The 19,256-nt window shown below is 44.1% G+C and overlaps 1 protein-coding gene across 1 annotated transcript in view; it reads left to right on the top strand.

Moving 5' to 3' along the window:
- The window catches only part of LOC126331791 (uncharacterized), a 155,605-nt gene that overhangs the window by 97,833 nt on the left and 38,516 nt on the right, over nt 1-19,256 (top strand). Inside the window, exon 2 of the mRNA XM_049996526.1 lies at nt 13,477-13,603. Within this exon, the coding sequence (XP_049852483.1) occupies nt 13,477-13,603 (127 nt within the window). The remainder of the gene's footprint in view (nt 1-13,476; nt 13,604-19,256) is intronic.

Here is a 19,256-nt window from a genome sequence, read left to right as displayed (position 1 = left end):
GACGCATGATGAAGCATATTTTGTGTGATCTGAAAATCTACTATCACAGTCTTGTATACTCTGCATGCAGTCTCTGCTACCTTCGGACTCACTGACGCCCAACGAGAGAACATCAGTGACTAAATTCCCTTCGACAACGAGATCATTAGAGACAAAGACCAAGATCGGTTTGAGGAAGGAACCACCCAGCGTTTGCCTTACGTAATTTACGAAAATAACGGAAAGTTAAATGTGGATGGCCGACCCGTTATTGAACTGTCGTCCTCCCGAATGCGAGTCCAGTCGCCCGAGGAGTTACCGTCCATACCATTCCGTGTGCTACTGTAGTTTGAGATGCCAAACCGATCCTGCAATTTTTCTCATTTATTGGTCAACATTTTCTTAACGATTCTCTGGTATTTCAACGACATTTTGTTTCGTAACTGCGTGTAAAAAAGGAATACTATAACAGTAAATCTCCGTCATACAGAACGTCTGCGTAATTCCGTCAGGGCCGGCCTGGGTGGCCGAACGGTTGTATGCACTACAGTCTGGAAACGCGCAACCGCTATGGTCGCATGTTCGAATCCTGCCTCGGGCATGGATGTGTGTGATGTCAAATGGCTCTGAGCACTAAGGGACTTAACATCTGAGGTCATCAGTCCCCTAGAACTTGGAACTACTTAAACCAAACTAACCTAAGGACATCACACACATCCATGCCGGAGGCAGGATTCGAACCTGCGACCATATCGGTCGCGCGGTTCCAGGCTGAAGCGCCTAGAACCGCTCGGCCACCTTCGGCCAGCTGTGTGGTGTCCTTAGGTCAGGTTAGTTCAGTTTAAGTAGTCCTAAGTTCTAGGGGACTGATGACCTCAGAAGTTAAGTCCTATAGTGCTCAGAGCCATTTGAACCATTTTCTGACAGGTTTTGCACTTACAGTATCATGCAATGATTCACATTCTTAAAACACATCTACGTGTGACACTCAGCTAATTACCTCGTACACAATCTCTAGATAGTCCTAAAGTGACCGACATCGATTGTTTAATAAAGAGGAAGTACAAATATGTAAACATAGGAGCATTATTTTTTTCCAACGTCCGATAGGTTGCGAAATGGAAATCTTCATTTGCAACTCTTAGCTACACGTGCCAGCTATTTCTCTGCACAGTCACTGCCCTTTTGTTTGTGGCACCGTGGTGCCAATTTTCCTATACTCTCGTCATAGAAGGCAGCTGTCTGTGATTTCTGCCAATTCCCTACGCTGGTGTACGGCTCGCTGTGTGTGGCACGATGCTGTCCTCGTAGACAATGGTTCATGTGAATGAATAGTTGAAGCTTAGTGCGGGCTGTATTGTGGGTCATCAAACACTTCCCATCGTAAACGCTGCAGCTGCGTCGTCGTTGCACCCGTAGTGTGCGGTCGAGCATTGTCGTGGAGAAGGAAATGCACGACAGTTACGTTATGTGGGCTGCACGGAATCAGGCGGATCCCCTCAGCAGGCACTTCACATTTGGCAGGAGGCGCTGTTGTGCCAAGCGTGGTTGCGTGCTCGCTGTGCGCTCAGAACTGAAAAGCGGACACAGTGCAGTTGACGGGCAGACCTGAGGCACTGAACAAAACATCTGAACAAACCTTCATCGGACTTTCAGTGCGGTTTTCTTTTTGCAACAAATCGGATACTTAGAAAAAATAGCCTTAGTACAATGAAGTTTCTCAAGTGCTTTCGGACTTCTACCACAAAATCAGCTCTTCATGTGGAATTCTTGCATTCCAGGTGAATAAGTTAACGTTGGAAATTTTTAGTTCTGTTATTCCGTGGACTTTGTACAGTAATACTTACAAAGAATTATTTATTCTTTATGTGAGCTTTTTTTTTATTTCAGCCGTATTAATGTAGTTCCGTATGCCTTCATTTTCTAACATTCCAAGTTCTCTTCTTTCTACCCCAAAAAACTCGTCCTGTAATGATTGCTACGTACACTGTCTTCCGTAATTTCTCCCACCTTACACCCCTTTCCCTAAATCTGCACATGCCCCAACAACATGCCACGTTTTCTGTAAACGATTTTCCATAAATTTCCAGTCTCTGTCTGTTGTGTCTGAACTAATTTATTGCGGTATTAGTATGGCTTTAATTTTCATCATCCCTTAGCCCTAGATGTTACATATGGTTCTTCTTTCTTCTCCAGTTTTGCCATTTTTTATGCTTTAATTCTATGCAGGGATGCGACCGAAAGCTAGAATTATTAGTCAGCCGTTAAACACTTTTTGCACTTCACTTGATTGACCAGCGTCTTTAGAAAACAATAAAGGAAATCCCGAGCTAATTTTGAAGGGATGTGTAAAAAGGGAGAACGCGAAGAAAGAAAAGAATCCCAGCGTTGATAGGAAAACTGCCGAAACATGTTTGTACAAAAGACGCTGTGATTTGCACCAAGGAAGATCAACAAATTCGGCGTTATTTTCGATCATTGTTTCGGAAAGTAAGATTTGCTTGACGAATTGGATTTTTTCTTTTTCCTAGCCTTATTTTGTACTCTACATCTAGAAAATGATTTCTTTCGCCTTTTGTACTGTGTCGTTCCCTTTTTTTATCGGTAGCACTATATTATTGCCATTTTTTCCTTTTTACTGCTTCTTTCATACCTTTATTAGGATCAGCTTAAGTTGAAAAGAACGCACAGGAAATGTTGTGGGGAAGGTGTGCCAAAGACTGCGTTTTGTTGATAGAACACTTAGAAGATGCAACAGAGCTACTGAAGAGATTGCTGTCTCAGGCGCTGCAGTCATTGACAGTGCGGCTGGTCCCGTCCTCCCTTGGACATGGGTGTGTGTGTTTGTCCTCAGGATAATTTAGGTTAAGTAGTGGGTAAGCTTAGGAACTGATGACCTTAGCAGTTAAGTCCCATAAGATTTCACACATATTTGAACACTTTTTTACTAAAGAGACTGCCTACACTACGCTTGTCCGTCCTCTTTTGGAGTACTGCTGCGTGGTGGTATCTTTACTAGATAAGATTACGTAGTTCATCAAGAAATTTCAAAGAAGAGGAGCACGTTTTGTACTATCGAGAAACACAGGAGAGATTGTGACTGGATCGATACAGGATTTGGGGTGGACATCATTAAAATAAAGGCGTTTTTCGTTGCGGCGGATCTTCTCACGAAATCACCAACTTTCTCCTGCGAATGCGAAAATGTTTTGCTGACACCGCCCTACGTGTTCATTTTTTCCGCGCACTGTTCGAAATTGGAATAATAGATAATTATTATGAAGGTGGCTCGATGAACCCTCTGCAAGGCACTTAGTGTGATTCATCAGCTGCGACATAGTCACATATATGAACAGTGATCCAACTGTCAAATGTTTTTTTATTCCAATCTTTGATCACATTATCAATTCTTTTGACGATGATCGGTTTCAGTCCGTAATGGCCATCCTCAGATCTAGAATATAAAAATATATACACCTAGTAGGCAGTATGTCTTTCAACACAATACAGCATTACGTATCACAACATACTATCACACAACCAGGGAAATGTACAGATAACATACGGTAAAACGTACCTTTTCTACACCATGTCCTAAAGTGGTAAGGCCGTAATGGCAACGCCACATAGATCTAAAATAAGGTGTAGAATAGGCCACATTATCCACACAGTCATTTTTGCAACTGGGTACTGAAGTACAGTAGCTACAGAAATATGTTTGCCTACATCCTACACAGATGTCGCTACTGTGGGCTTAGATGTAGTCATCATTTGCTTAAGAAACATAATCTGATAAAAACAAATTAGGTAAAATACACGTAGCAGATTTTTAAACATAGGTAACTATTATAGAAATTAGCCCGCCCGGTTAGCCGTGCGATCTAACGCACGGCTTTCCGGGCGGGAAGGAGCTCCTGGTCCCCGGCACGAATCCGCCCGGCGGATTTGTGTCGAGGTCCGATGAACCTGCCATTCTGTGGATGGATTTTAGGAGGTTTTCCATCTGCCTCGGAGAATACGGGCTGGTTCGCCTTATTCCCCCTCAGTTACACTGTGTCGGCGATTGCTGCGCAAACAAGTCCACGTACGCGTACACCATCATTACTCTACCACGCAAACATAGGGGTTACAATCGTCTGGTGTGAGACGTTCCTTGGGGGGTCCACCGGGGCCCAAACCGCACAATAACACTGGGTTTCGGTGTGGGGCAGCGGAGGGGTGAAGTGGACTGCGGTAGTCGTCGTGGGGTTGTGGACCACTGCGTCTGCTGCAGAGACGGAGCGTCGCCGTCGTTTCTAGGTCCCCGGTTAACATACAATACAATACAATTACAGAAATTAATTGTGATGCAGTAAAAGATGAATAAGTTACCCATATAAAATTATTAAAATGAAATATATAAAGATAATAGATCTGACACTTTTATGGTGAATTTACGCTCAAAAATTAATATACGTAATAAAGAATAATGAAGAAAAGATAGATCAATGATCAGCGCCCTCTGTTGGATCGATCGCCAGGACGTTGTGTAGGCGCGCACCGATCGTAAGAGCTTAACTACTAGAGGGCTTTACATAGTTCGTGATATGTCTCCCCCAGAAAACGTTTAAACAACATATTAACAGTCAATAAATAAAATTATCTAGTTTGGCCATACGATCCATGAATAGGTAGGACATAATCAGTAACAGGATTAGAGCGACGAATGTATGGATGTAAAGCAACGCCTCGCGTATTTACACCTAGCCTTGCTTGATGATTTATGTTGAGAGCAGTAGAGGTGTACGTTTTACCGTATTTTATCTGTATATTTCCCTGGTCGTATTATAGTATATTGTGATACGTAATGCTGTACTGTTTTGAAAGACGCACTGCTCACTAGGTGTATATATTTATATATTGTAGATCTGAGGATGGTCATTACTGACTGAAACCGGTCATCGTCAAAAGTATTGATATTATGATCAAAGACTGGAATAAAAGACATGTGTGATTTGCACGGCAATCATGCACTGTAGATGTAGATTTATTTGGTTTTGTCGAGAACTGCGAACGAAGCAACGCTTTACATTATACAGCTGTGAAACTTACTGCCTCTGAGTCGTAAGAGCAAAGTTCGTGTGAACATTCATATTCCTACGTAATTCCGCTTACTCTCGCTAATCCAGCCCTGAGTAGCCCGGTCTCTCAGTAATCCAGCCCACATCCGGCCTCTAGGCCGCCAAGTAGAGATCACAATGAATTAACAACGTCGTTAGTTAATAACAATGTTTAACAATGCTATAAATTGCAGGAGGATGAGAAATTGATGAAGAATATGTTGGTAAGTGAATGAAAGGGGAAACACTGTCAGTTAGATCAAATTTTAACAGATGAAGAAATAATCGAAAGTGTGACGAAAAACAATGATGAAAGGGAGGGAATATAGGAGGAGAGAGCGTGAATATTCCTCACACCATTTGGTGCTGTAGCTGCGGAATCTTCCTGGAGTACGTTATGCAACCACGAGATCCGTGCAGTACCGATGTAATGCCTTTGAAGCGGTTGCGTCCAAGCCTCGCGTATCATCACCGCGTCAGCTAAATATTCTGAACACGTTTCACAGTGAGCGACACTGCTGTATATGTACACGCTCAAGAACTAAGTTTTCTATGGAAATGAATGTATCTTTGAATTTAATAAAGTATGGTCTGTATGTATTTAAACTAAATTTCAGACGCTCTCAATAATGCGGCACTTCCGCTAATTCGGCACCCACATGTGCGAGGAATAGCCGGATTAGCGAGTCTAGTGGGCTTTGTTTGCCTTCTTGCGAATTTTGATTTTAATTAATTACATTTGGTTTCCGTAGATAGTGAAAATTACTTGCTTGTGTTGGGATTTCGAAAATGCTGCGCCCATTATATCACCGAAAACTCATGCTGCTCTTAAATAGAAGATATAGTGTTTTCCCGTAACATTATGTCCTATTTACATTTTTCACATTCTAGAATCACCTACACGCCACAGGTGGAAAAACTTTGGCAGATGTTATTGTTTACATTTCGTTAGGTATGATGGGGCTCTCTAGATGAATTTATCTGAATAAAAACAAACTTAAAATTATTTCTTTGTTACCTTTGCGCTCTTTCACGCCCAAGGGACAATCGTTCATTTCATGCCGTGTACTGTTCTAGTTTAAGTTGTGAAACCGATAGCGCGATTATTCCCACATTTATTAGTCAACATTTCTTAACGTTTTTTGTGGTAACTTGTCTGGTTGGAGGAGTTTTTAACATTTTTTCTATCAAACTTACAGGAACCAAATGCTGTTGGAGTTTTAGTGATTTAGAAAACATCTCACTAAGATCAGCATCCTTATATAAATTTTGGTCTACTAATTGTCTGTTGTAACTCAGGCTCCAGCAGTAGATTACATATTTATGCAACATTAGGCTCTTTTTAGTCTTCACGTAAGGGATGGCTGGAAGAAGGGATGGCTGGAAGAAGGGATGAGCTTGTTCTAGGAAATCCTTGTACGAAATGTGAGGAGACGGTGTGACGTTTCTGCTGCTTCCATGTGGCATAAGGCAAGGGCCACGAGAAGAAGGTGAGGAACATCAGCATACAGCCATTTTTCATCGCTACATACGTGAGTGGAGTAAGATTGGGGGTGGAAAATAGAGATACGAAGTACCCTCCGCAACGTACTGCACACAGGCTTTCGGAGTGTATATATATCGCGTTTATGCATCGCGGTGTGTCTAGAGCTATGAGCCATGAATCACGTGACATTACGTCAGTAGATAAATTGTTATATAGCATAGGTTGCTGATCCCAGGTTTTCATTGGGTGCGATTGTCATTATCAATGTTATCAACGTCTCACTGCAACAAAAGAAAATGTCTGAGTAGAAGACTATGTAATAAACATAGACAATAAGAAAATCCATCATCCGTCTAAAATAGACGTTCCGAAGTTATAATAGTTTAGTTGCAATTGGGTTCACGGCCACCATAAATTGTTCGAAATATAGTTGGTTTCATGTCTCATTGTGAAGTCCAGCCAACTCCTTACCTTTTTACTACTGTTTGATTTTACGAGTGCTTGGATTCTAATCAAAGTATGATCGTTTTGGTGAGTTACAGTATAAAATAATCTATCAGTGTTTTCACGGCGGAACATGCGTGATAATGAAAGCAAAACAAAGCTATGTTTTATCCCCCCAATTGCAGGCATTCCGGCAGAATGTATTCATTCAGACATACGGAAGTATTACCGCCTTACATTTTCTATAACATTGATGAACAGAGGTTATGAAGACATACGTACCTCGTAAAACGTAACGTGAGGGGCACAGGTGTAAAAGTCCAAAATACTCGGCAGAAACTTGCGGAAGAAGCAGGAAGACCTAAGCGGAAGACTGCCGTCCTACCTCACTGCTGAAGCGCTTGCTTAGTTACGCAACGTCCGTTTGGCATCGAGGACGCTGCGAGGATGGCACCCGCACCGGCACCTTAACAGAATAGCTGAGTCAACAGCCATGGTCGAAGCACGGTTGATAGTGCATCCGAGCTAACAACAAGGCGGAAGCGACACCTCCGTTCACACTGCTATCATGATTAAAATCTAGAATATCCTTCAGAATGAAGGTAACTTTTTGGAGACAAATATGTAACTTTCTTAATTCACACATAAAATTTGTTATAACATTTTAGTTTATTCACTATACGCAGATTTACTAAGGATGAATGTATTGGATGCCGCAATTTATTCGAGCATAAGTAAGGCAGACACGAAAGTGATATGAAAGGCAAAAGGAAAATCGCAAGAATGCAGAACATTACAGAAAAACGAGGTACGCGAATGAAGAAGTGAAAGTTCTGTCGTCTAGAAATAAAATGACGCGAGAGGGAAGAAGCAGAGAAGGGTCGAGCAGGGAAGAAATATGAAACTTGAGCTCTTCGCAGCGTATCGAACGTTCAGATTACTCGGGGGGAATGCAGTCGCACAGCGTCCTCGACGGCTGCCTTTTGTTGTTCCGACAAATGAACACCCTTTTATCTCCGATGCACAACTGAAGCAAGAGATCGCTCTGCATCGCAATTTGAACCATCAATGGGCTGGGCTGCACCAGCCGTTGACACAAAAAACGGCTTATGGAGAAATACGACACCATAAACAACTAACGTCACCACGAGACCGAATATAATCCAGGCGATACCGCTAGTGGAATATTAGCAAATAACGAGTTAGCACGTAGTGTTGACTCTATCCTTATGTTACTTGAGCAGAGTAAGAGCAGAAACTCAAGCATAATTTAAGCAAAAACCTCCTCCGCTTTGTATTAAGTCACCTGCTGGTTTGATGTCGACAGGTTGCTTGCCAAGCGTATCTCAGTAATTGGATGTGCACGCCAGAATCTCTGTACAGTCGGCCGCCAGGCCTTTACTCGACTACATTTCCGTACGTTATCAGAACAAGGTGCAAATGGTTCAAATGGCTCTGAGCACTACGGGACTTAACATCTGAGGTGATCAGTCCGCTAGAACTTAGAACTACTTAAACCTAACTAACCTAAGGACATCACACACATCCATGCTCGAGGCAGGATTCGAACCTGCGACCGTAGCGGTCGCGCGGTTCCAGATTGAAGCGCCTAGAACCGCTCGGCCACACCGGCCGGCTCAGAACAAGGAAGAAATGTGCAACAGTACGGTTAAGGGGCAGAAAGCTTTCTCCAATAACCAATAATCTCAATCCTCTTTTGACCATCTTTACAGAGATCAAGAGATGATGTTTCTGAAACGCGCCCAAGATTAGAGTCCAACATTTTATCGAAATGCAATGTTGACGTCAGAAGAAGGAACTGGACTTAATTGAAATATAGTGTTGCTGTAATATGCTAAACATCAAACTACGGATAAGCCAGAAAATCGAGATGTCTTAGGGAAAAAACAGTGATCCGACATTATACTTCCTACTGGAAGGAGTAGTGGAGATGAAAAAGTATTGTGCTAGATTAAGGTATGCGCAATGTTACATTCAAGATAGTGGATATAGAAGTTGTGTAGAAGTTTAAAGATTACTTCGAGACAGAAAACGTGACCGAATGTGGTTTCTTAACGAAATTAAAACGACATACTAGCCTCTATTATTTACTTGATTTGTTTTAAAGAAGTAGAACAGTTACTGGTTTCTTACACCAAAGGACGGAAACACAGATTTTTTAACATCCCGTCGACGTCAGGATCATTTAAGACGTAGCGCTAGTTCAGTTGGACAAGCTATCCATGGCCTGTTTAGAGGAAGTACCGAGGCTCTCGCCTTGCCACAGGAAACCCTAATACGGATCTGGACCGCACTCCTACGAAAATCGAGACCATTGTTTTAATCAGTTTTTATTTCCATAAGTAGAAATTAAATTAACGGACGGCTCTTCCTTCATGAAAATAAATATTTCAAATGATAATGGTTGGTTGCAGTCGTTTTTAGTTAGAAGTCATTCCTTTTAAGCCGTAATTACAAGGTGCTTGACAATGAATTAAAATGACAGCACGACCGTATCGCCCTCAGCAGCTTTTGGGGTTGTAACGTTTTTTTAAATAAATGAAATAACAAACTTCATGACTACGTTGATTGAATGTCTGATCTGTTGGATGGGTAATGAACTGGAGTTGTCGTGTTGCTTGTTGTAAGTGCAAGTGGTGTGCTTACTCTTGTGTTATTCTTAGCAAAAATTTTGCACGAATTGATTGGGCAATGCAACTCCCAGTACCAATAAATAAATACTGTCACTGCAAAATACATTCAGCCCCTTAGGCACTGAATCACCTAGCCCTGTTCAAAACTGATAACTTTGGTCCCCGTGCACATAACAAATGAATTAAACGGTCTTAAGTCTGAAGCAACAATGACGTAACGCGATATATTCTGGTCTCTCATGAAAAACAAACAATATGGTAGCTACAGGCTCAGCAGTGTGCAGTTCTGACTATAATACTACTTGAAATGCACATAAAATTCGTTTGGTCGATAAACGAGAACATTTAAGAAAGTCCAACGTCTTTAAAAAATATGTGTCTTGGACAAGGAGGCGGTTCTGATTATAATGAATTACTAACACTCACTTTTTTAGCAAAATTATATTGCATGTTAAGTTTGGCTTTTGGTAAACATCTGACAATTAAAGTTACATTACTCACAAATGATTCACAAAAAAATGAGATTTAAACAGAAATATTATCTAACCTCATTAATCCAACAAAAATGAAAATCATGAAATTACATATAGCTGTGTTAACAAATCTTAGAAACATTACAAAGTTAAAATCTAACTAGCCTTTTTATCAAACCGGTTTACGCACATTCTGGAGTTACTCAACAGTTATAAATTATCAGCCAACGCGCTGGCAAAAATAAAAATCATAATTATTTAACATCTTTACCTTGGTTTCATGAAGATTTCTGCTTCCATGTTCAACAATATTGACGTACCTACATTAATCTAACACTTAGTGTCTTCACACAGTACAGCACAAAGACTGCCTACTCCATCGACTTTCTCTCACAGACGGTGCGCCAGGCGCTCTCTTGCTCCAACAAAGCAGTGTCTTTGGCTCTGCGAGACTATCAGAGACATTCACCGTTTACGGTACACTAGTTTCATTTTGATTTATTAATATTCTTATATGATTCACGTGCCACATACAAGTGTGCCCGGGTTACATAGGAGGTTCCCACCACCGCCTATGAGCCCTGTCGTCCCGCGTTAACAGACAGCCGCAGAGCAGGGCGAGAACACGACGGCTGAGCTCCGCGCATGGCAGACAGTGGCTGGTCACTCTCCCACCAGACACAGTGAGGGATACACTCCACAATGTGGACGACGCTCAGCAGGTTACCGTCTCGAACGGGAAGATCCAAGCAGGACTCGAGTCAGTCGGTTGCCTCAATGAGATGGCGTGAATTCTAACTATGAATAACAACGAACTTCTAGTCATATCCTCCAGTGCCATCTGTCCAAAACGTATTGAACTGTAGATAGGTCGTAGCCACCCCATGCGCCTTCGATGTAGTGAAGCCTTGGATACATATAATATGATGAGCAAAGTTCTTATGAGACTGGGAAAGAAGACAATGAAAATGGTAGATGAGCTTTTCTGTTTGGGTTGGAAAATAGCTGGAAGTAGTAAAAATTAAAGAGTAAAATATAGTACAGATGGGATGAAGAAGGAAAAGTTTTCCTGAAAAAGAGATGTTGACATCGAACGCAACGTATACGTTAGGCAGTATTTCCTGAAGTTAATTATTTGGAGTATAGGGAAGTGAAACGTTGTCGATAAAGAGTAAAGACAAGAATAGGAGGTTTGATGTGTGATGGTAGAAAATAGCGATGAAGATATGATGCGTAGATTGAATAGCTAATGAGGAGATAATTAACTGAATTGCGGATAAAAGACGTTAGAAACACAAGTTGACTGAAAGAAGAGATATGTTGACCTAACTCATCTTGCGACCAAATGAAGGAAGCTGTTGGGGTAAAAATAATAGAAAGGGCACAAGTCTTGAATTCAGTAGGCTCTCCCAGATCCCAACGAATCTGTACTGCAACAGTTACACACAAATGGGATGACTTTCACAGGATTTCTGCCTCAAATCCGTTTTCAGAATGTTAACTGCAACAGCTAATACACACTTTAGTCACATTAATGTGATCACCGCCTACGTTCGATGTCAACATGCAATAACGACTCACAGACGGCAGGTGAAGGCACTATCAGTGTAGGGTGTACGAAGCGTGTTCGGGGAACGTGGCAAACTGTGCAGTCGTTGTGAATTTTAAAATTTTCCCGGCGAATTGACTGTTCAAACAAATTTCGGCCTTGCAGCCGGTCGTCGTTCAATACTTCGCACGATATTTCAACTGGCACCTGCCAGTCATCTTCAGGTGAGCCGTCGCAGTCTGTAACAGCTAATGCACAGTCCAGTCTGCCACGGCTCACCTGAAGATGACTGGCAGGTGCCCAATCGAAACATCGTGCAAAGTATTGAAAGATGGCCGGCTGCAAGCCCGAAATTTGTGCAGTCGTTGCCGTAATGCACACGATTTACTTAGCTTCCAAAAGGGCGTGATCATTGGCTTTCGGCCCCCGGTGGAAGCGTTACCGAAACGCTTGAAGCTTTGCTTAAAGGTCACCGTGCATGGCAAAGAGGCGCTAGGCAAAGAGGGGCTAGGCAAAGAGGGGCTAGACAAAGAGGGGCTAGACAAAGAGGCGCTAGGCAAAGAGGCGCTAGGCAAAACCGTCGCCGTGGCTACTGCGGTGCGCCACGGACCATAGAAGACAGGGGTGAAGGACTACGTTGGAGTGCACGGGCGAACAGACGTGCAACTGTTGAGCAACTGGCTGCCGAGGTGAACCAGTGGACGACAAACAGTGCCTCCTCAACTACCGGTCAACGCACGTTGCTGAGTAGGGGCCTCCACAGCAGGCGCTTGGTTCGGGCACCCACCCACGCTGACTGCTGTTCGTCGGGGACAGAGACCGCAATTCGCACGCCAGTACTGCTACTGGACGTCCACTGAACGGAGACGGGTGGGCTCTTCAGGCGAATCACGTTTTATGCTCCATCGGGCAAGTGGCCAGGACGTGTATGACACGGAACATCTGAAAGCAAACTCCCTGCAATAATCTTCGGAAGGGTGCAGGGCAGAAGATGGAACGGTAAGGTCTGGGGAATTTTTCGTGGCACTCCTTGGGTGATCTCGTCACTGTGGAAGGTACAACGGATCAACACAAGTGTGTTTCTATCCTTGGGACCACGTCCACTCCAACAAGCAGTTTCTTGTTAGTCGGCAGTATGGCATCTACCAGCAGGAGAATGCAACGGGTCACACAGCTCGCAGTGTACGTGCGCTGTTCGAAGAGTATCAGGATGAGTTTACCTTAGTCCCACGTAACCAAACTACCAGGATTTAAATCCAATGAGAATCTGTGAGACTCCCTGGATGAGGCTGTTCGCACTATCGATCCACAACCGGCCACGCCACTGAAGTCACCGTGGCTGCACATCCCTGTCGGTACCTTCCAGACACTCAATGACTTTCTTCCTGAATGTCCGCAGTGCAAAAGATCTTTATGCTGCCTTTTGACAGGTGGTTAGCCGCGCGGAATTAGCCGACTGCTCTAGGCGCTGCAGTCATGGACTGTGCGGCTGGTCCCGACGGAGGTTCGAGTTCTCCCTCGGGCATGAGTGTGTGTTTCTCCTTAGGATAATTTAGGTTAAATAGTGTGTAAGCTTAGGGACTGATGACCTTAGCAGTTAAGTCCCATTAGATTTTACACACATTTGAACACTTTTTTGACAGGTGGTTACGTTAACGTAGTTGGACAGTGTATGTGCATAGCATTGTGAAGGGACGTAATTCCTTTCCTGCCCACGGCCGCGCCACTTGTACGATTGAACAGGTGGCTGAGTTTCAGTGGATGACGTCAGTGTGTTCTATTGCTGTGACAGGCGCGGAGTCGGCGCTGAGCGTGGAGGAGCAGATGCGGCTGCTCCTGGACGAGGGGACGAAGACGCCCGCCAAGTCGACGGGGCCGCTGCAGCTGCCGCCCTGGTACGACGCCGACCTCTACCGCCAGTGAGTACGCCCTCCTCTCCTCTGCACCACACTACTCGGGCTGTCCCAGGACGAATGGCCAGTGTTCAGGGACATGGCAGGAACCTCTGACAATGCATTCCGTAAGGGCTATGAGCAGTTATTCATCTTGGATTGTGTGAAACAAACCTCTTCTACTAAAAACTCTTTGCTTTCCATGTTTTGGGAGCCGGCAGTGTGGACCAAAACAAGAAAGGAATATCTGATAAACATGGGCTCTAAGAGCTACGATCATTTTCTCAGCAACAGACATGAACAAGTGCTAATAGCTCTTAAAGTATGCATATTGGAGCCCATGTTTACTACATTGTTTTGCTTCGAATAATCGGTTATATCCCTGAATGTTGGCCGTTGCTCCTGGGACATCCTGTATCGTCTACATCTCTATTCTGCAATCAACTGCGCGTTCTAAATATTGTACAGGGATTAAACTGATAGGACAGTCACGGGAAGGGTAGTGCCATTTAAAGACGTGCCGTGTATGATGCTCGAATGTTGCCGCTAGATGCAGCGTATGACGCCAGTGTAAACACTGTATCTCATGCAGTGAACACGCATCAGCTTGCTAGTTAACCAACTTTGAATGTGCTATTGTACCCGGTACGTAACGTATGAACCACAGCATACTCGAGAACGCACAAGAGATCAACAAGGTCTAACGCCGATCTCTAGCAGCGCAGAGGCATTGCATCCACGTCGTAGGGCCCGAGTTCGATTCCCGACGGGGTCGGGGACTTTCTCCGCTCAGGGACTGGGCACTGTGTTGTCTTCATCATCATTTCATCCCCATCCGGCGCGCAGGTCGCCCAGTGTGCCGTCGAATGTAATGAGACCTACATCACGGCGGACCGACCTGCCCCGCAAGGGGCCTTCCAGCCAATGACGCTAAACGCCCATTTCAATTTCCACTGCATCCACGGACTAAACTTGAGGCCACAGGTGTTTGACGGGCGAACGTTACGCCGCCTCCGCTGAGCCAAGCGAAGAGCCCGGCGGACTACTGTGGCTCAGGTTATGTGGGGTCTGTTATTTCGGACGTGGCCGGAACAACAGAGACTAAGCATTCACCTCGGTGGGCAATGAAAACACCACGTTCAGTGTGGAAGCACAATGACGCCCGACCCCTGCACGAATCTCACAGTAGCGACCACGGAGGATGTGGGCGGGGACTGCGGAAAGCTGGCTCTCGGTGGCAGTGTGGGTCGGCCGACGGGCGTAGCGGGTGTCCGCGAGGCACAGTGATTAACGCAAGCGACGAGTAAGCCGGACTTCCCAGGTTTGAATCCAGATCCTGCACACAATTTCACTCGTCTCCCTTGATTCTGCATAAATTCCTGATGCAGACGACATGAACAGTCCCTTCCTTTTCTTTTCCTTTCTCCCCCCTCCACCTTCAGCTCACACAGTCTGAGTCATACTGTTCCCGAACGGAATGTTGGGATCTGCAGTCCGTCCGTAGCACGAGTATACGGAGACGAACGCACCGCACCGTATTCAGCAACTGACGGCCGACTCTTGTCGTTTTGGGAACGTTGGCGGCACGTAGCACGGTCCGTTGAATGCCCGTTTCAGTTGCACGGGTGCAAGGGCGTGGTCTATGCCACATAAAGCTACGGATCCCGTGTGTCAACACACTAGTGTCCAGACGAGACGTAGCTCGCTTATGGTCTGGGCTGTGTACACATGGTCGCAGTTGGTCTCCACTTTCACGCTCCTGCGACATATCGCAGGTTTACGTCACGAAAACATTCTCGCAGACCATCTGCTAGCTTTCCTGGTATTACATTACCCTGACCGATATGTCCCTCCCCAAAGAACCATGGACCTTGCCGTTGGTGGGGAGGCTTGCGTACCCCAGCCATACAGATAGCCGTACCATAGGTGCAACCACAAATGGTTCAAATGGGTCTGAGCACTATGGGACTAAACTGCTGTGGTCATCAGTCCCCTAGAACTTAGAACTACTTAAACCTAACTAACCTAAGGACATCACACACATCCATGCCCGAGGCAGGATTCGAACCTGCGACCGTAGCAGTCGCACGGTTCCGGACTACGCGCCTAGAACCGCGAGACCACCGCGGCCGGCTGGTGCAACCACAACGGAGGGGTATCTGTTGAGAGGCCAGACAAACGTGTGGTTCCTGAAGAGGGGCAGCAGCCTTTTCAGTAGTTGCAGGGGCAACAGTCTGGATGATTGACTGATCTGGCCTTGTAACACTAACCAAAACTGCCTTGCCGTGCTGGTACTGCGAACGGCTGAAAGCAAGGGAAAACTACAGCTGTAATTTTTTCCGAGGGCATGCAGCTTTACTGTATGGTTAAAAGATGATGGCGTCCTCTTGGGTAAAATATTCCGGAGGTAAAATAGTCCCCCATTCGGGTCTCCGGGTGGGGACTACTCAGGAGGACGTCGTTATCAGGAGAAAGAAAACGCGTTCTACGGATCGGAGTGTGGAATGTCAGAGCTTTTAATCGAGCAGGTAGATTAGAAAATTTAAAAAGGGAAATGGATACGTTAAAGTTATATATAATGGGAATTAGTGAAGTTCGGTGGCACGAGGAACAAGACTTTTGGTCAGGTGAATACAGGGTTATAAATACAAAATCAAGTAGGGGCAATGCAGGAGTCGGTTTTATAATGAATCAAAAAATAGGAATGCGGGTAAGCTACTACAATCATCATAGTGAACGCATAATTGTGGCCAAGATAGACACGAAGCCCACACCTACTACAGTAGTACAAGTTTATATGCCAACTAGCTCTGCAGATGACGAAGAAATTGAAGAAATGTATGATGAAATAAAAGAAATTATTCAGATAGTGAAGGGAGACGCAGCTTTAATAGCCATAACTGAGTTACAGGGAGAGCAAAAGGGAGAGAAGGAAACATAGTAGGTGAATATGGACTGGGGCAAAGAAATGAAAGAGGAAGCCGCCTGGTAGAATTTTGCACAGAGCACAACTTAATCAAAGGTAAGACTTGGTTCAAGAATCATAAAAGAAGGCTGTATACATGGAAGAAGCCTGGAGATACTGACAGGTTTCAGATAGATTATATAATGGTAAGACAGAGATTTAGGAACCAAGTTTCAAATTGTAAGACATTTCCAGGAGCAGATGTGGACTCTGACCACAATCTATTGGTTATGACCTGTAGATTAAAACTGAAGAAACTGCAAAAAGGTTGGAATTTAAGGAGATGGGACATGGATAAACTAAAAGAATCAGAGGTTATAAAGAGTTACAGGGAGAGCATAAGGGAACAATTGACAGGAATGGGGGAAACAAATACAGTAGAAGAAGAATTGGGTGGGTCTGAGGGATGAAGTAGTGAAGGCAGCAGAGGATCTAGTAGGTAAAAAGACGAGGGCTAGTAGAAATCCTTGGGTAACAGAAGAAATATTGAATTTAACTGATGAAAGGAGAAAATATAAAAATGCAGTAAATGAAGCAGGCAAAAAGGAATACAAACGTCTCAAAAATGACATCGACAGGAAGTGCGAGCAGGGATGGCTAGAGGACAAATGTAAGGATGTAGAGGCTTATCTCACTAGGGGTAATATAGATACTGCCTACAGAAAAATTAAAGAGACCTTTGGAGAAAAGAGAGCCACTTGTATGAATATCAAGAGCTCAGATGGAAACCCAGTTCTAAGCAAAGGAGGGAAAGCAGAAAGGTGGAGGGAGAATATAGAGGGCCTATACAGGGGCGATGTACTTGAAGACAATATTATGGAAATGGAAGAGGACGTAAATGAAGATGAAATGGGAGATACGATACAGCGTGAAGAGTTTGACAGAGCACTGAAGGACCTAAGTTGAAACAATGGCCCTGGAGTAGACAACATTCCAGTAGAACTACTGACAGCCTTGGGAGAGCCAGTCCTGACAAGACTCTACCATCTGGTTATCAAGATGTATGAGACAGGCGAAATACCGTCAGATTTCAAGAAGAATATAATAATTCCAATTCTAAAGAAAGCAGGTGCTGACAGATGTGAAAATTACCGAACTATCAGTTTAATGAGTCACGGATGCAAAATACTAACTCGAATTCTTTAGAGGCGAATAGAAAAACTGGTACAAGCCGACCTCGGGGAAGATCAATTTGGATTCTGTAGAAATATTGGAACTCGTGAGGCAATAGTGACCCTACGCCTCATCTTAGAAGCTAGATTAAGGAAAGGCAAACCTACATTTCTAGCATTTGTAGACTTAGAGAAAGCTTTTGACAATGTTGAATGGAATACTCTTTCAAATTCTAAAGGTGGCAGGGGTAAAATACAGGAACCGACAGGCTATTTGCAATTTGTACAGAAACCAGATGGCAGTTATAAGAGTCGAGCGGCATGAAAGGGAAGCAGTGGTTGGGAAGGGCATGAGACAGGGTGGTAGCCTATCCATGATGTTATTCAATCTGTATATTGAGCAAGCAGTAAAGGAAACAAAAGAAAAATTCGGAGTAGGTATTAAAATTCATGGAGAAGAAATAACAAGTTTGAGGTTCGCCTATGACATTGTAATTATGTCAGAGACAGCAAAGGACTTGGAAGAGCAGTTGAACGGAATGGACAGTATCTTGAAAGGAGGATATAAGATGAACATCAACAAAAGCAAAACGAGGATAATGGAATGTAGTCGAATTAAGTCGGGTGATGCTGAGGGAATTAGATTAGAAAATGAGACCCTTAATGTGGTAACGGAGTTTTGCTATTTGGGGAGCAAAATAACTGATGATCGCCGAAGTAGAGAGAATATCAAATCTAGACAGGCAATGGTAAGGAAAGCGTTTCTGAAGAAGAGAAATTTGCTAACATGGAGTACAGATTTAAGTTTCAGGAAGTCGTTTCTGAAAGTATTTGTATGGAGTGTAGCCATGTATGGAAGTGAAACATGGACGATAAATAGTTTGGACAAGAAGAGAACAGAAGCTTTCGAAATGTAGTGCTACAGAAGAATGCTGGAGATTATATGGGTAGATCACATAACTAATGAGGACGTATTGAATAGGATTGAGGAGAAGAGGAATTTGTGGCACAACTTGAATAGAAGAAAGGACCGATTGGTAGGACATGTTCTGAGGCATCAAGGGATCGCTAATTTAGTATTGGAGGGGAGCGTGGAGGGTAAAAATCGTAGAGGGAGACCAAGAGATGAATACACTAAACAGATTCAGAAGGACGTAGGTTGCAGTAGGTACTGGGTGATGAAGAAGCTTGTACAGGATAGAGTAACAAGAAGAGCTGCATCAAACCAGTCTCAGGACTGAAGACCACAACAACAACACGACCGATATGTCATGTTTTAGCACTTCAACGCGACATGTCCTCACTTTTTGGCTGTACGCAGACTGTTCGAGGAATACTTAGTTGAATTTACGATCACCGATTATCCCCACAGAACACCCGATCTTGACCCAATCGAACATAGGATGCACGATCTCAGTCCCCTTGTACCCTCCACGCACGACAAATCTCTGTCAGGGTAATATAATGCGAGGAAAGGAAACAGATCGTTTGCGAGAATGTATACATGACATGCGCCTGCCGACTGTTGTAGCAGCCTTAAAATGGGGACGAACTGCGATCCTGTGTAACCAGCCCAGACCACGTCTCGCGCCGGCGGTTCTAG

Source organism: Schistocerca gregaria, chromosome 1 (assembly GCF_023897955.1).
Source record: "Schistocerca gregaria isolate iqSchGreg1 chromosome 1, iqSchGreg1.2, whole genome shotgun sequence".
NCBI lineage: Eukaryota > Metazoa > Arthropoda > Insecta > Orthoptera > Acrididae > Schistocerca > Schistocerca gregaria.
Note: the sequence above shows the minus strand (reverse complement) of the source record. Positions and strands in the feature narration are given on the sequence as shown.